At 29.3% G+C, this 11,933-nt stretch overlaps 3 protein-coding genes and 1 long non-coding RNA gene across 13 annotated transcripts; 2 read left to right on the top strand and 2 right to left on the bottom strand.

Annotated features, from left to right (window-relative positions):
- Positions 1–192: 192 nt before the first annotated feature.
- LOC100646257 (adipocyte plasma membrane-associated protein) lies at positions 193–2,940 on the bottom strand. Its single transcript, XM_012308432.3, has 4 exons — positions 2,800–2,940; positions 2,511–2,719; positions 1,988–2,273; positions 193–1,902 (listed from the first exon to the last, which is right to left on the bottom strand). The coding sequence occupies exons 1-4, from the start codon at positions 2,907–2,909 to the stop codon at positions 795–797; spliced, it is 1,713 nt and encodes a 570-aa protein (XP_012163822.2). The 5' UTR covers positions 2,910–2,940; the 3' UTR covers positions 193–794.
- A 116-nt stretch (positions 2,941–3,056) lies between these two features.
- Positions 3,057–4,550, top strand: LOC100644171. 2 transcript variants are annotated; one of them, XM_012308431.3, is made up of 4 exons: positions 3,057–3,171; positions 3,601–3,963; positions 4,034–4,152; positions 4,310–4,550. In XM_012308431.3, exons 2-4 carry the CDS (start codon positions 3,960–3,962, stop codon positions 4,520–4,522), a joined length of 336 nt encoding a protein of 111 aa, XP_012163821.1. In that variant the 5' UTR covers positions 3,057–3,171; positions 3,601–3,959; the 3' UTR covers positions 4,523–4,550. The 2 variants fall into 2 exon arrangements, with proteins under 2 accessions (XP_012163821.1, XP_003395841.1); XM_003395793.4 differs by having other exon boundaries at positions 3,145–3,281.
- LOC100646295 (MATH and LRR domain-containing protein PFE0570w) lies at positions 4,539–10,191 on the bottom strand. Of its 9 annotated transcripts, XM_012308438.3 has the most exons (8): positions 9,603–10,191; positions 9,023–9,086; positions 8,875–8,923; positions 7,903–8,235; positions 7,701–7,831; positions 7,364–7,613; positions 7,186–7,301; positions 4,539–7,076 (listed from the first exon to the last, which is right to left on the bottom strand). In XM_012308438.3, exons 6-8 carry the CDS (start codon positions 7,507–7,509, stop codon positions 4,756–4,758), a joined length of 2,583 nt encoding a protein of 860 aa, XP_012163828.2. In that variant the 5' UTR covers positions 7,510–7,613; positions 7,701–7,831; positions 7,903–8,235; positions 8,875–8,923; positions 9,023–9,086; positions 9,603–10,191; the 3' UTR covers positions 4,539–4,755. The 9 variants fall into 9 exon arrangements, with proteins under 9 accessions (XP_012163828.2, XP_012163824.2, XP_012163833.1 ...); XM_012308434.3 differs by lacking the exon at positions 8,875–8,923; XM_012308443.3 differs by lacking the exons at positions 8,875–8,923; positions 9,603–10,191 and having other exon boundaries at positions 4,539–6,236; positions 6,681–7,076; positions 9,023–9,159.
- Positions 9,070–9,435, top strand: LOC125385090. Its single transcript, XR_007224054.1, has 2 exons — positions 9,070–9,210; positions 9,303–9,435. It is a non-coding gene; the product is annotated as an uncharacterized LOC125385090 (long non-coding RNA).
- Positions 10,192–11,933: the final 1,742 nt, after the last annotated feature.

The raw sequence follows: 11,933 nt of genomic DNA, 5'->3' as shown, positions 1-11,933 counted from the left end.
TTGCATCAAAGAGTCATGCATTATTGTTATTTTCATACATATATTGTGTATAATATGTATTATACTCGAAGTAAAAAAATATTCTAGATTACATACAAAAATAGAAATTAAAAATTTAATGGAAGATTCACACATGGTATCTTTATAATCACAGAAAATATTTCAATTAAATGTGTAATTTATAAGCAAATGTGATCTCTAATATCAATTATTTTATTTATAGAACAATTATTTTAATAGTTTTATTATACAATTTGTTCTGGAATGTTAATTCATATCAAAACAATATAACCGCCCATAACAAAATGGATTCTATTTTCTTTTTATTTGGACCTCATCTTCATTATGCAGTTAAATAAAATTAGAACTTACAAAATGCATACATACACACGCATATATATATATCAGTATATATGTATATATGTATCAGTATATATATGGGTGTGTGTTAAATATTATATTAGTATATATATCATAATATGGAATGTTTTACAAAAACAACACCATTTTCAATCTTATATACAGATTTGACATATGAAAACTAATATATAATAAAATAAAAGAATTCTTTAAATATCACCTTTTTTGGAACGTTGTTTAGAGAGTATACGTAAAAACTAAATCCTACACCGGTAAAAGAATTAAATGTGTATGAAATATTTATGTTATAATTTCATAAAACCTAACAAATAAATCAATATGTTTGGAATATGTAGAACTTTTAACATGGAATAAAATAATACAATGAGTATTAATTTAAATTTGGACTGATGTTTCAACTTGTACACATTGGTTTATTTTTTAGTAGAATCTTCATTTTTTTTCATAGGTTTGGATTTTGCAGTCTGAGTTTCATGATCATTTTTTTTGACAGAATCTACAGATTTTGTTTTCATTCTTGCTTCATTGCTTTGTTGTGATGATTCAGGTTTAACTTGTGAATTGGATTTATCTTTCTTAATTTCCTTTGAATCTTTTTCAGGTACTTTAGGTGATGATGTTGTTGGTTTTGGAGTGGTAGTGGTACTGGTGGTAATAGGTTGTGATGTTGTAGACTTCTGTATGGTCTCCTTTGGTCTTGTTGCATCTGAATTTGGTTTTTGTGTTGTTTGTGCTTTAACAGTTGATTTCGGAGGTAGTTTTGTAGTTGCTTCTTGTTTAACAGTTGATTTTGTTGATTTTGCCTCTACTTTAATATTTGGTGTAGCTGAAACTGTTAAAAGCGGTTCTTCCTGTTTTTGTTCCTTCTTAGCTGAAGGTTTCATATTAAGTGCTAAATCTGGGAATGCTTGGTTCAATGGGACCCTCATAATATATTCATTCCAAGGAGAACCAAACCATAAATATCCATTATGTATATAAGCACTAGAAATTTCAGCAATATCTGTACCTTCTGAGTATAAAACATTCAAAATTTTTCCTGTTTTATCCATCCTAAGTATTATTGAATCACTCTTTAATGCTGTATTTTTTGCAAAATCAAATGAACCTACTGTATGTAAAACTCTTTCTGAATAGTAATTTGGATAAATATCTTGCAATAATTTAAATGGAGCTTCTATTAAATAAAGTAATCTTGATAACATTTTCCGTATATGTGGATGTGGTATCAGAGATTGAGCTAAAAGCGGATGTTCAGAATCTACAGTCAAAATTAAAGTTACTAGAAAGCCTCCTTGCCCATCACTATGTACATTATCAGGTAGACCAGGTAAACCTTCTGCAAAGATTTCTTTTTGTCCAGCTTTTGAACCTTTTATATTATATTTGATAATGTTCGAATTAAGAGTACTTAGTACAATCAGAAAGCTTTCATCATCACTTAGTAAGACACCATTTGCATATCCTATATTTTTTACTAATACTTCATTTTTTTTTGTTGCTGCATTATATCGAATAAGTCTGTAAAGAAGTATTTACATATAAATATAAATATTATACTTATTAAATACTAAACTAAACTATACCAACTAAATTTGAAACTTACCTTCCTGATGGATTAGCTAAAAATGTATAGATAGAATCATGAAGTGGAAAATCTATAGATGAATCTGTCCAATAAATATCTCCATTCTTTGCAATATCTAATGAATTAACCATTCTTGGAATCTTTCCATCAATAGGTTCAGAACTGTTAATTATATTTATATACTGTCGTGTATTAACATTTACTTTGAAAATACCAAAGTAACTATCAGCAACAAACAGTTCCCCCTTATCATTAAATTTTAGACCCAAAGGTCTACCACATTTTTGTTCTTGCCACAACCCATCTGTAAGTACCACTTTTACTCAAGATATGCATTTTCTTAAACATTTCAGTAATTTTGTTAATTTTTTTAAATAAAATCTAGTTTTATTATCTGAGCAAGTTTGTATTTAAACCATTAAATTTATTATCTTTGTGAATGCAATATATAGAAGAATCCCAAAAAAAGAATAATAATAATAATAAATATTTAATGTAAATAAGTTAATATAAATATTTTCTAATAATTATTACAACATACCACACTTTTGTCCAAACTTTACAATAGGTTTAATTCGATTTTCTTCAATTTGCACAACATAACCTCCACGTATACCAGTATATATTTCTCCATTAAACGATGCAAAAGCTTCTGGACCTTTGATTTCTCCAGAGAATAATATTTCAGGTCCTTGTAGTCGAATCTTTGTTACAGATTTCAGTGTTTGTAAATCCCAAGGAAGTTTCATACTGAAATATTTATAGTAAAAAATCATAATTATTTGTTTTACCTATTTGACAATTATATTATTATAAAATAAATACCATACCTATATTCGGAATATTCTGCATCTGGAGGTAAACCTGGTAAAAAGGTAATGACAGCTAAGAAGAAACTAACATATATTATTACGGTACCGATTGACTTTAAGTATCCCATTATTTAAACAATCGGCTATGAATATTTTAAAGATATGGTATATTTTACGAGCAACTTTAAAAACACTAAGAGGCTCTTTTAATGTTTCTTCATCCTACACCTATTGTACTGAGAAAAAAGAATTACTACTTTTACGTTTTACGTGTTTCTTGCCACTGCAAATAACGGCATTCGCAATTTTAATGGCGGTGTGTACCCCAAATTATGTATCTTTGCCAATGTCAGCAAAAGTTGGATCAAATAAATGCCACGCGGACGGAAGGTGGTGATGTTAACAATTTCCGTTAACCAGAAAATTTTATTTATACTGACAACTCAGCAAAATTTTAAATAGTTATTTATATCTCTTACTTATCTTCAATTGATTAAATGGTTAACCTTTGATTTGAATATTTTCTTATGAACTAATTTTAACTTTCGAATGACACATTAATTACAATTTTAATTATTAATTATTCGAATGAATTATATTTATATCATTGATAATATTGTATCAATAACTATTATATATTAAAAAAAGTATATATTATTTGACTCTTTTACAACAAACAGTAGCATTTTTATTCACATCTAAATGGAGACGTTTATATCTTTCTTATAGTACAATGAATTTCTCTAACATATAATACTTATGATAATTCATTAAAATTATTATATACGTTAAAATGATATTAAATAAATGTTTATCTAGGTTAGATCAAAACAAGATTGATGTCATTTTAAAAGAAAGGAAACATGAACATTAGATCAAGTATAAGTATTTCATTCAGGTGACCTTTTATATATTAAAAAGTATCATATAAATAAAACTATTATTATGTAAAAAAGAGTTATAAATTGAGAACGGAGTAAATTGATTTAAACATTTCCGTTTAAATTTCTTGTAATATTATTTGCTACCTGATGGCGCTGAAGATATTAATACAGGCAAGTTCGTTTATTATCGCTCATAATTATTTTTAAATTAATACTAGAGAGGAAATTTTCTCTCTGTTAATACAAAATAACATCACTTTTAATTCTGATACTACAGTCTAAACGTTATCAATAATGAGTAAGTGCAAGAAACTTGAACAAGGTTAAAACAAGCAAGAATTGTTTATCTCCTTATCTTTATCTTTTAGACAACGTCGAAGAACAGTGCGAAGACGCACTTTTTGAATTATGTGATGCTCGAGAACGGTATCCATCACGATGTGCCGACGAACTTCAAAAATCTATCAAATTAAAAAATGAGATAAATGTAATAAATATTTATAATGGATTCTATTTCTTAAATATATCTATATAATGAATTTATTTGTTATATTTATTTTTTTTACTTGAAATAATGACTTAAGTTTTACGTGCTTTAAAATTAAAAAAAATTATTGCAATTGTAAACACATTATATTTTGCAGATGCTGAAGGTGTTTAAAAAATCAACTACAACAAACGAACCATTTATTTTGAGTCAAAATTTGAATCTTGATTTTAATAAAAATGAAATGTGCTTTGACCATTTAGATTTTAAATTACAAGATGTTGTAAACAAGTTGAATAATTTAAAAGCTGTCATGGATCAAATTGAACGAGAAAAGACATGTTGGGTCAACAAGTTATTGGAAAGCTGAAATAAATCATTCTAGATAGTGTCATATATATTTATTTGCAATTTAGTCATTGAATAAAATACATGTACAAAAAATTCTATATTTATTACTACTAAATGCATAAATTAAGTGATAGATAAATATGAAAGTTTTATGTTCTAAATATAACAGTACTAAATCTATAAATTAACTTGTTGATAAATATGAAAATTTAACATATTTCTACTGTTGAAGATTAATTTTTTATTATTAAACTATGAATATTTATTTACACTTATACGTGTTACAACAACCTTGGCTCCTCTTGTAATATCTTGAAAAAATTTGGCCATTTGTATATGCATTTCACCATTGTTAGCATAATTCAACGATTTTCTTCTTGATCTAAGGCGTTTTTGATTTGTTAGAGCTTTTTCTTTCTGCAAATGTGAAAACTGTTTGTAAAATTCTTGTGTAACATCTTTTATTTTATTCGATGACAATCTTGTTTTGTCAATATAATTATTCTGGTTTTGTGATTTCTCTTCTTTTAACTCCATGATATTCTTGGAACTGTCGGAACATTTTTCTTCCGTTTTTAATATTGAGGATGATATGCTTTCATTATATGTTTTTCTACTATCTTGCACAAATTTTTCATGATCTTTTGATGATGTCTCTGTATGACTATTTAAAATTTGATTTTTTAATTGTGTACTGGAAATACTACTTGCGTTTTGACTTGGTTGTGTCTCGTGAATCTCAATATTACCTTTGTTTATTTTAGTTTTATCGTTTAAGGAATTATGTTTTATTGATAATTTATTTTTAAGTATTTTCTGTAAGGGCAAAGGTATTTCATTTAGACTAATAATTTGATTTGAGATAATTACTGGAACATTTGATTTGTACTTGTTTGTATCATTAAATTTAGATTCACATACTGCATTATTATGCAATTTTTGTGCTTTACTTATATGAGAATCAATAGATACTGAATTTGAACAATCACTTTTTGTGTATCTTTTGGGATGTAAATTATTATTAAAAGAAGATTTGAGTTTATTCTTATCTATTTCAAATTTGATTGACTCTTCATTATTAACGTCATCTATTAATAAATCTTTATTTGGTATAAAGTTTAATTTATCTTTAGACTTATCTGCTTTAAGAGATAATGTAGATAATTTAAATATTTCATTTTGTAATGCTTCTGGTATTATATCTTCTTCTTCTTCTTCTTCATACTTCAAATTTTTACATTTTATAAATTTCGCATCCTCTTCATCTTTAGAATTATCATATATTTCGGAATAGCGACGTTTATTTGTAATATCTAAGTTATCATTATTCGAATAACTAGTACTAGCTGAAATAGAATTATTAAAAGGATACCATTGCATGTGTTTTAACTCAATTGTACTATTTTGTTCTTTAATTTTATTATTTGTTAAAGGATATTTTACATTGTTAAATAAGTGTTTTTTCATAGACTGAGTCCTTAAAGTAGGTTTCTGACTAACTATATTTTGATATTTATCTCCAGGTTCATTTCCTTTTGGTAATTCAAGCATTGTTATTAAGTTTTCCAAGCCAAGTAAACTAGAATTTCGTAAACACTTTTCACCTTCCTTTGTTTCAATTTTTTCAGAATTTTCCAATACTTCATCAACCTCCAACTTAGTTTTTTGTTCTATAACTGCTACAGTATCTTGGTCCTGACGAATTGTAAACATTAATCCTTCCATTACTAAATCTGTAATATCAGAGGATCGTGGTACATTATCTAATACATAGTTCTTTTTCTTAGGACAAGATAAATCTTGTATTTTGGTAATATCTGAATGTGCTTCTATATGGTTTGTAATATCTTTTGCATTTAATTCTAACATATTCTGCTTTTTAGCTTCTATTTCTTTTTCTATCAAGTACTGATATGGCAAATTAACAGAATCTGTATTTATATCATCAACAACGCTACTATCATTTAACATTTTACTATTATTTGATACAGAATTATTTTTGTCTTTTCCAATATTACAGTTATTGATTTTTATCTTATCATCCGATAATTGATGTTTAATATTACTATCTTCTAAACAGTTAACATTACTTTCTTTCATTTTATCATTTAGTTTTATACTATGTTTAGGTGACATATTTAAATGTTTACAGAATTTATTTGTATCTTCACTGTTACCTGTTTGTTTTACTGTTTCTTCATTTAATAACTTTTTTAAATTAGTATTTCCTATATTATTATTTGCTTGAATGTTTTTATTTTCACATCCTAAAATTTCTTGCATATTACTACATTGCGCGTCTGTCTTTGAAGAATCATCTTTAGAAGAATGCTTTAAACATTTTTTACTTTCTTTCTCATTTTTATTTTCACATTCATATGTATCATTTGAATTTTCATTCTGATAGATTAAAGAACGATCAGAAGAAATTATATTTTCTGAATTCTGTTCTATTCTTAAAGAATCAATGGGTGTTATAGTTAATATAAATGCACAAGAAAATGCTACAACCGATCGTTCTCTAAACTTCATTAATGCAAACATTTTATCTTGTCTAGTCCATGGTGTATGTTCTATGTATTATGAATTATAGTTAAGAAAATTTTAATAATAAGTTCAAAAAATTTAATATTATTGACAAGTTAAAAATTATATTTATTTTGTACATAGAGAAAAGGATACCGAAAGTAACTAAAAGATGACTTGTACCAAATTGTTGTTTCTGGGAAGGTGGATTTTTGATAATCTTTCTAATAACTTTCATTAATTCTTTTCCATAATTAAATTGTTTTATATTTCTGCAAATATACAAATTAGAAATCTATTTTCTTACTAATGCTTTAGTATTAGCAATATTTACCTATTTGTGCGGTGATACCTAAAAATAAATTTGTATATGTTGGTCTTATGACACAACCAGTATGAGCCAGGTACTGTTAAAGTTAGATTTTCCTCTTTTTGGGTCCAATCAATCCAGCTAGTTTTTCGTAAATATATTCCAGGCATTTTCTTTCAGGTATTAAGTTTTGAAATAAGGGGACTAATTTTATTGAATCTTTTCCACCAAATGAATCTCTTATTATAATTGTAAGATAATACAATACTTTTTGCTGAAACAACATATATTCATTTATTTAAATAACATATACTTTTTTAAATTATTTTACTATATCATATTATGAATTTTTAATACCAACTCCTGTTATAACTTCATTAATAAATATATCCACCACTATATCCCAGGGAATAAATTCACATGAACTAGGACCGTGAAATATTCTTTTTCCTTCAGTATATATACCAACAAATTCTACCACTGTTAGTGTATCTGTAAATAAAATATTGGAATTAACATGATGAAAATTAAGAGTTTATAGTAATTATAATTAGTTAACAGACCTTTATTTACAGAAGCAACAAAACAGATGAGTTGTAGTATCAATACTAATGCACATGCAAGAAAGGGTATGAAGATATTAAATGCCTTCCATAAAACTACTGTTACAAATAACAAAAGGAGAGTTTTATTCACATTCAACTGTATGTTCTTATATAAAACAAATTTCATAACATTTCTAGCCTTTGTACTTTTATCAATGAGCTTTAATTTACTTCCATTTACAGTTCGAAAAAACATTTCAGTTGAAGACGCATCTTTAGGGAATATGGGCGACATTAATGAGAATTTGTTGTTTTATTATCAATACCAGAAACTTGATCGACGAACTTTTTCTAGATAAAAGAAAGAATATTTAAATTATAATACCTCATAAACATTAAGTACATACTAATAAAAATTCTTCATGATAAAAACATTACAATATAAGTGTAGGTCTGTACTAAAAGTGATAGAAATATAAAACTTAGTACTTTATGTTTATAAATAAAAATTATATACATATAATAACTAATACAAATTTATCTACATAACCTCTATATAAGAATATGTTAAAATATATTTTATTAAATCTTATACACACTTAATTGAGATAATGAAAGGAAACAATTAAAATCTTTATTATAATTAAGAAACAACTGCTATGTAAATGAACTTATGCTTGATTAAAGTCAAAACTGACAGTTAGAAATAAACAGTTGGGAAGTTAATACAATATATAATGTAGATTTTATTTTTACAAACACATTACTGTACACACATTTATGTACATAAATTTAATTTTATATTTTACTTTCAAGAAAAAAAAATAGCAATAGAAATATTCAAAACCCTGATTGGTAAGTAACAAAATATAGCAAATGTATTATATAAATATAATCAATTATATATGTAGTTAGTGGAAATTCATCTAGTTAAAACTTAAGAATATATATATATACATTAGAAATCAGTAGTAAAAGTCAGTAACTTACATAAGATAGATTGGATTAATACTCTCTTACGGAAATATTTATTCTCATTCTACGAAAGAATTTATTACAAAAGGAAAATTTTCTTTTTTGACATTCAAATGACAAGCAATTTTCTTTGAATGTATACATGTACACATGTTGTACTTACGCATATAGCAGCAGAGATGAGTCGGGAGGTCACCGATGCAATTCATGCAATGTTAAAAAGTCACCTAAAAAATGTGCACTAAGAATAAGAGCAACGGCCGAACTATACACACATTTCTGCTCCACTGTTCTTGGTGGGAGAAACGTGCGTATATACGACAGGAGGCGCGGTGTAGAAACTAGTGATGGGTAAGGCCGAAAAAACATAAAAATTGTTTAAAAGTTTAACTGAAGACTACAAATAAATTGTTTTCTTTTTTATTGATTACAAAAATATTAAGATACAGCGTCGTAGAGCAGGAGACGTTGCGATGCCAGATATTATTGAGGTTATGACTGTTTAGTAAATTAATGATTGAGGAATGACCGAGTCCTTGTTATGTTCCAAAATGATGAAGAATATCGATAAGACTTCGAAAGCGTGTGAAAAATAGAGAAATGATTATGGCTCTCGATTTTCTTTTTCAAGATGCAAAATGCATCGAGAAGCGAATGGAAAAATATTTCTTCTTATCTAACGAAAATATAATTCTTTGCCCTTCGTATATATTTATTGCGTATCACCTTAAAGCAATACATACCTATCTATTTTGAATATATGTTTACATACACAGTGGCGTAACTGGAGTCTTCCTAGTGCAAAGGGTTGATTCTTGCTCGAAACTTCTGTATCTAAATTGTGTTTTCATGGCGTAGAATATCGATGTTTTATTGGTATTGTAAAATAGCTTTAATAGAAAATCATAAGACACACCGATAATGAAGGATAAGTATTGAATTAGTACAATATATTAAAGGAAACTAAGGTTGCTCTTAAGGAAGAAACGCGAAAGAGATGTTACGACTGTTTATATGCGACTGTTATTATATTTCATGATTTCAATATTTATATGTCGGGTTATCGGGTTATCGTTAGGATTTCGGGCGTGAAATAATTAATAAGTATAACAAAAGCTATTGACAATGTTCCTGGGCTCAATTACGAATCCACGGTCAACGGGTAAACTCTTTGTACAATGGAATACATTTTGTAGCACGCAGACACGTTAACTCTGACGCTGGGATACTTTCCGACTCACTCCAAGTCGATGACAGAAAACTCTCCAAGGAGATTGCAAAATAAAAGACAGATACAGTCACATATGTCAAATACATATCGATCGGGAATATCAACAAATTCCCAAACGCCGTAACTAGGCAGTCCCGCGTAAACCAACATTGCTCCTGATCGAGACTCGATTGTTTATACAGCGTGTCCCTCAACATCGGTACCTCCTTTGTAAGACATTTCGTTCATCCCGTGACCGTGGCTACGTTCGGCGACCAGTTATGTCACCTCGAGCCCAAGTATTGGGGAATCTTCCTAAAGAAAGGCCTGATGTCCCTACATCTCCGACATATAAATATTATATTAGACACGAGTTCTACTACACGATATAACTTAATGCTGTCTAAAAATGATGAGAAATGACGAAGCAAACTATCGTTTTGCCTTTTCAATGACTGTAAAACACTTTTTGCTAGTCTAACCACCGTTAAGAACAAATAATGTCTTTTGAATTTACGGAAACTAACTTAACTTTCTAACTTCCTGCTCCACCGTCAACATATTCTCTTACAACAATTCTACGCACCAATTAACTAATCAGATAACAAAATTTTATTACCATAGATATACCAAAGTATAAACACTAGTCCTAACTAACTACGATATAACTAAAATTACTCACTGAACGCAAAAAAGATAATGCTTTCCCACTATAGAATTAGACATTATGAATACTAGTTCAATGGATGAAATAATTTTCTGTTTGAATACCCATTTACGTAACTAAGTATTTACAAAAATACAAATTCCCATAAAAAAAACTGCAGTCCATCCATACATATAACAGGTATCACAGAACGCGGTAAGATTGCGACGTGGAGAGAAGACTAATCGTAAGCTGTTCTTACTAAACCAAGTCCGTTCTATGACTCCCGTGCAACCTGAAACTGCAATAAACATTACATTATTGTTGCCATACTATACGACAAATACTTAGAAAATTCAACATCCCTTCGCAAAACCACCCTAAATTTTCCACCTCTCAGATCCAACGTAACCATCATCCTCGAGTCATCCAAAAGTCAGGCTTCTACGTAATAAAGGTTCCAGGCAAAAAAGCTTGCTGTTAATCTTCACCCCATGGGACATAATTGAGTTCTCTCGCGTCTCCCAACCTCGAAGGGACTCTTTCACGAAGGTAGATGAGGGACGACGAAGAAGCGTAAGCTCGTCTCTGTCCTTCTAATGGATTCACGGTTCCGCGGATGAGTATACGAGAGGATGGATCGTGGTCACGGAAGCACGAGCAGCCGGCGAGGAGGCTGGAAGAGGTGGTAGGAAAAGGAACAGAGAGGGGTAAAGGGGCTCTCACGTTACCTTCGGTGCGGCCAGGTGTCGGGTTACCTCCGACCTCATCTTCCTTCGTGCCTCCGCGAGTTTGCTACTATCGACATCGGCCGTCTGTCCTTACGTACGTCTACCATCCGTTCTGTCACCTTAGTTTCGTACATGTCCGGCTTTTTCGTCGCCCTCGATCGCCCTCTACACGCTGCATCCGTTATACATCGTAGATATACGTGTACACGTCGTGGACCAGGGGGTGAATATCGTCGCGAAGTAACGAGACATTGTGGTCGTGCATCTTTCTTTATCCTCCTTTTGCTTTTGCCTTTTTTTGTTTCTTTCGTTTTTTCCCTTCTTTTTGGGGAAGATGATGGTAGGAGGCAGAAGTTGGCGAAGTCGCAAAGGTTTGAGAGGGTTGTGAGAGCGTGGAGTTTGAGGTTGGATTTCTTGGTAGCGAGAATGAAAGTTGAGGAAGGTTTTGGTTTGGACAGGACGCGTTGTGCCAGTTTGAAGTTGTGGA

The sequence above is a fragment of the Bombus terrestris genome, chromosome 5, assembly GCF_910591885.1.
Source record: "Bombus terrestris chromosome 5, iyBomTerr1.2, whole genome shotgun sequence".
In the NCBI taxonomy this organism is placed as follows: Eukaryota; Metazoa; Arthropoda; class Insecta; order Hymenoptera; family Apidae; genus Bombus; species Bombus terrestris.
Note: the sequence above shows the minus strand (reverse complement) of the source record. Positions and strands in the feature narration are given on the sequence as shown.

What these genes read in the sequence shown, in the direction of transcription:
- LOC100646295 (XM_012308438.3), bottom strand. Translation starts at nt 7,509, where the DNA reads ATGCCTGGAATATATTTACGAAAAACTAGCTGGATTGATTGGACCCAA. An exon ending in AGGTATCACCGCACAAATAG is followed by an intron (nt 7,302 to 7,363) that starts GTAAATATTGCT and finishes GTATATTTGCAG; the next exon opens with AAATATAAAACAATTTAATT. An exon ending in TCATCTTTTAGTTACTTTCG is followed by an intron (nt 7,077 to 7,185) that starts GTATCCTTTTCT and finishes CATAATACATAG; the next exon opens with AACATACACCATGGACTAGA.
- LOC100644171 (XM_012308431.3), top strand. An exon ending in AATTAAAAAATGAGATAAAT is followed by an intron (nt 4,153 to 4,309) that starts GTAATAAATATT and finishes TATATTTTGCAG; the next exon opens with ATGCTGAAGGTGTTTAAAAA.
- LOC100646257 (XM_012308432.3), bottom strand. Translation starts at nt 2,909, where the DNA reads ATGGGATACTTAAAGTCAATCGGTACCGTAATAATATATGTTAGTTTC. An exon ending in GCAGAATATTCCGAATATAG is followed by an intron (nt 2,720 to 2,799) that starts GTATGGTATTTA and finishes TAAATATTTCAG; the next exon opens with TATGAAACTTCCTTGGGATT. An exon ending in AAAGTTTGGACAAAAGTGTG is followed by an intron (nt 2,274 to 2,510) that starts GTATGTTGTAAT and finishes TGGTACTTACAG; the next exon opens with ATGGGTTGTGGCAAGAACAA.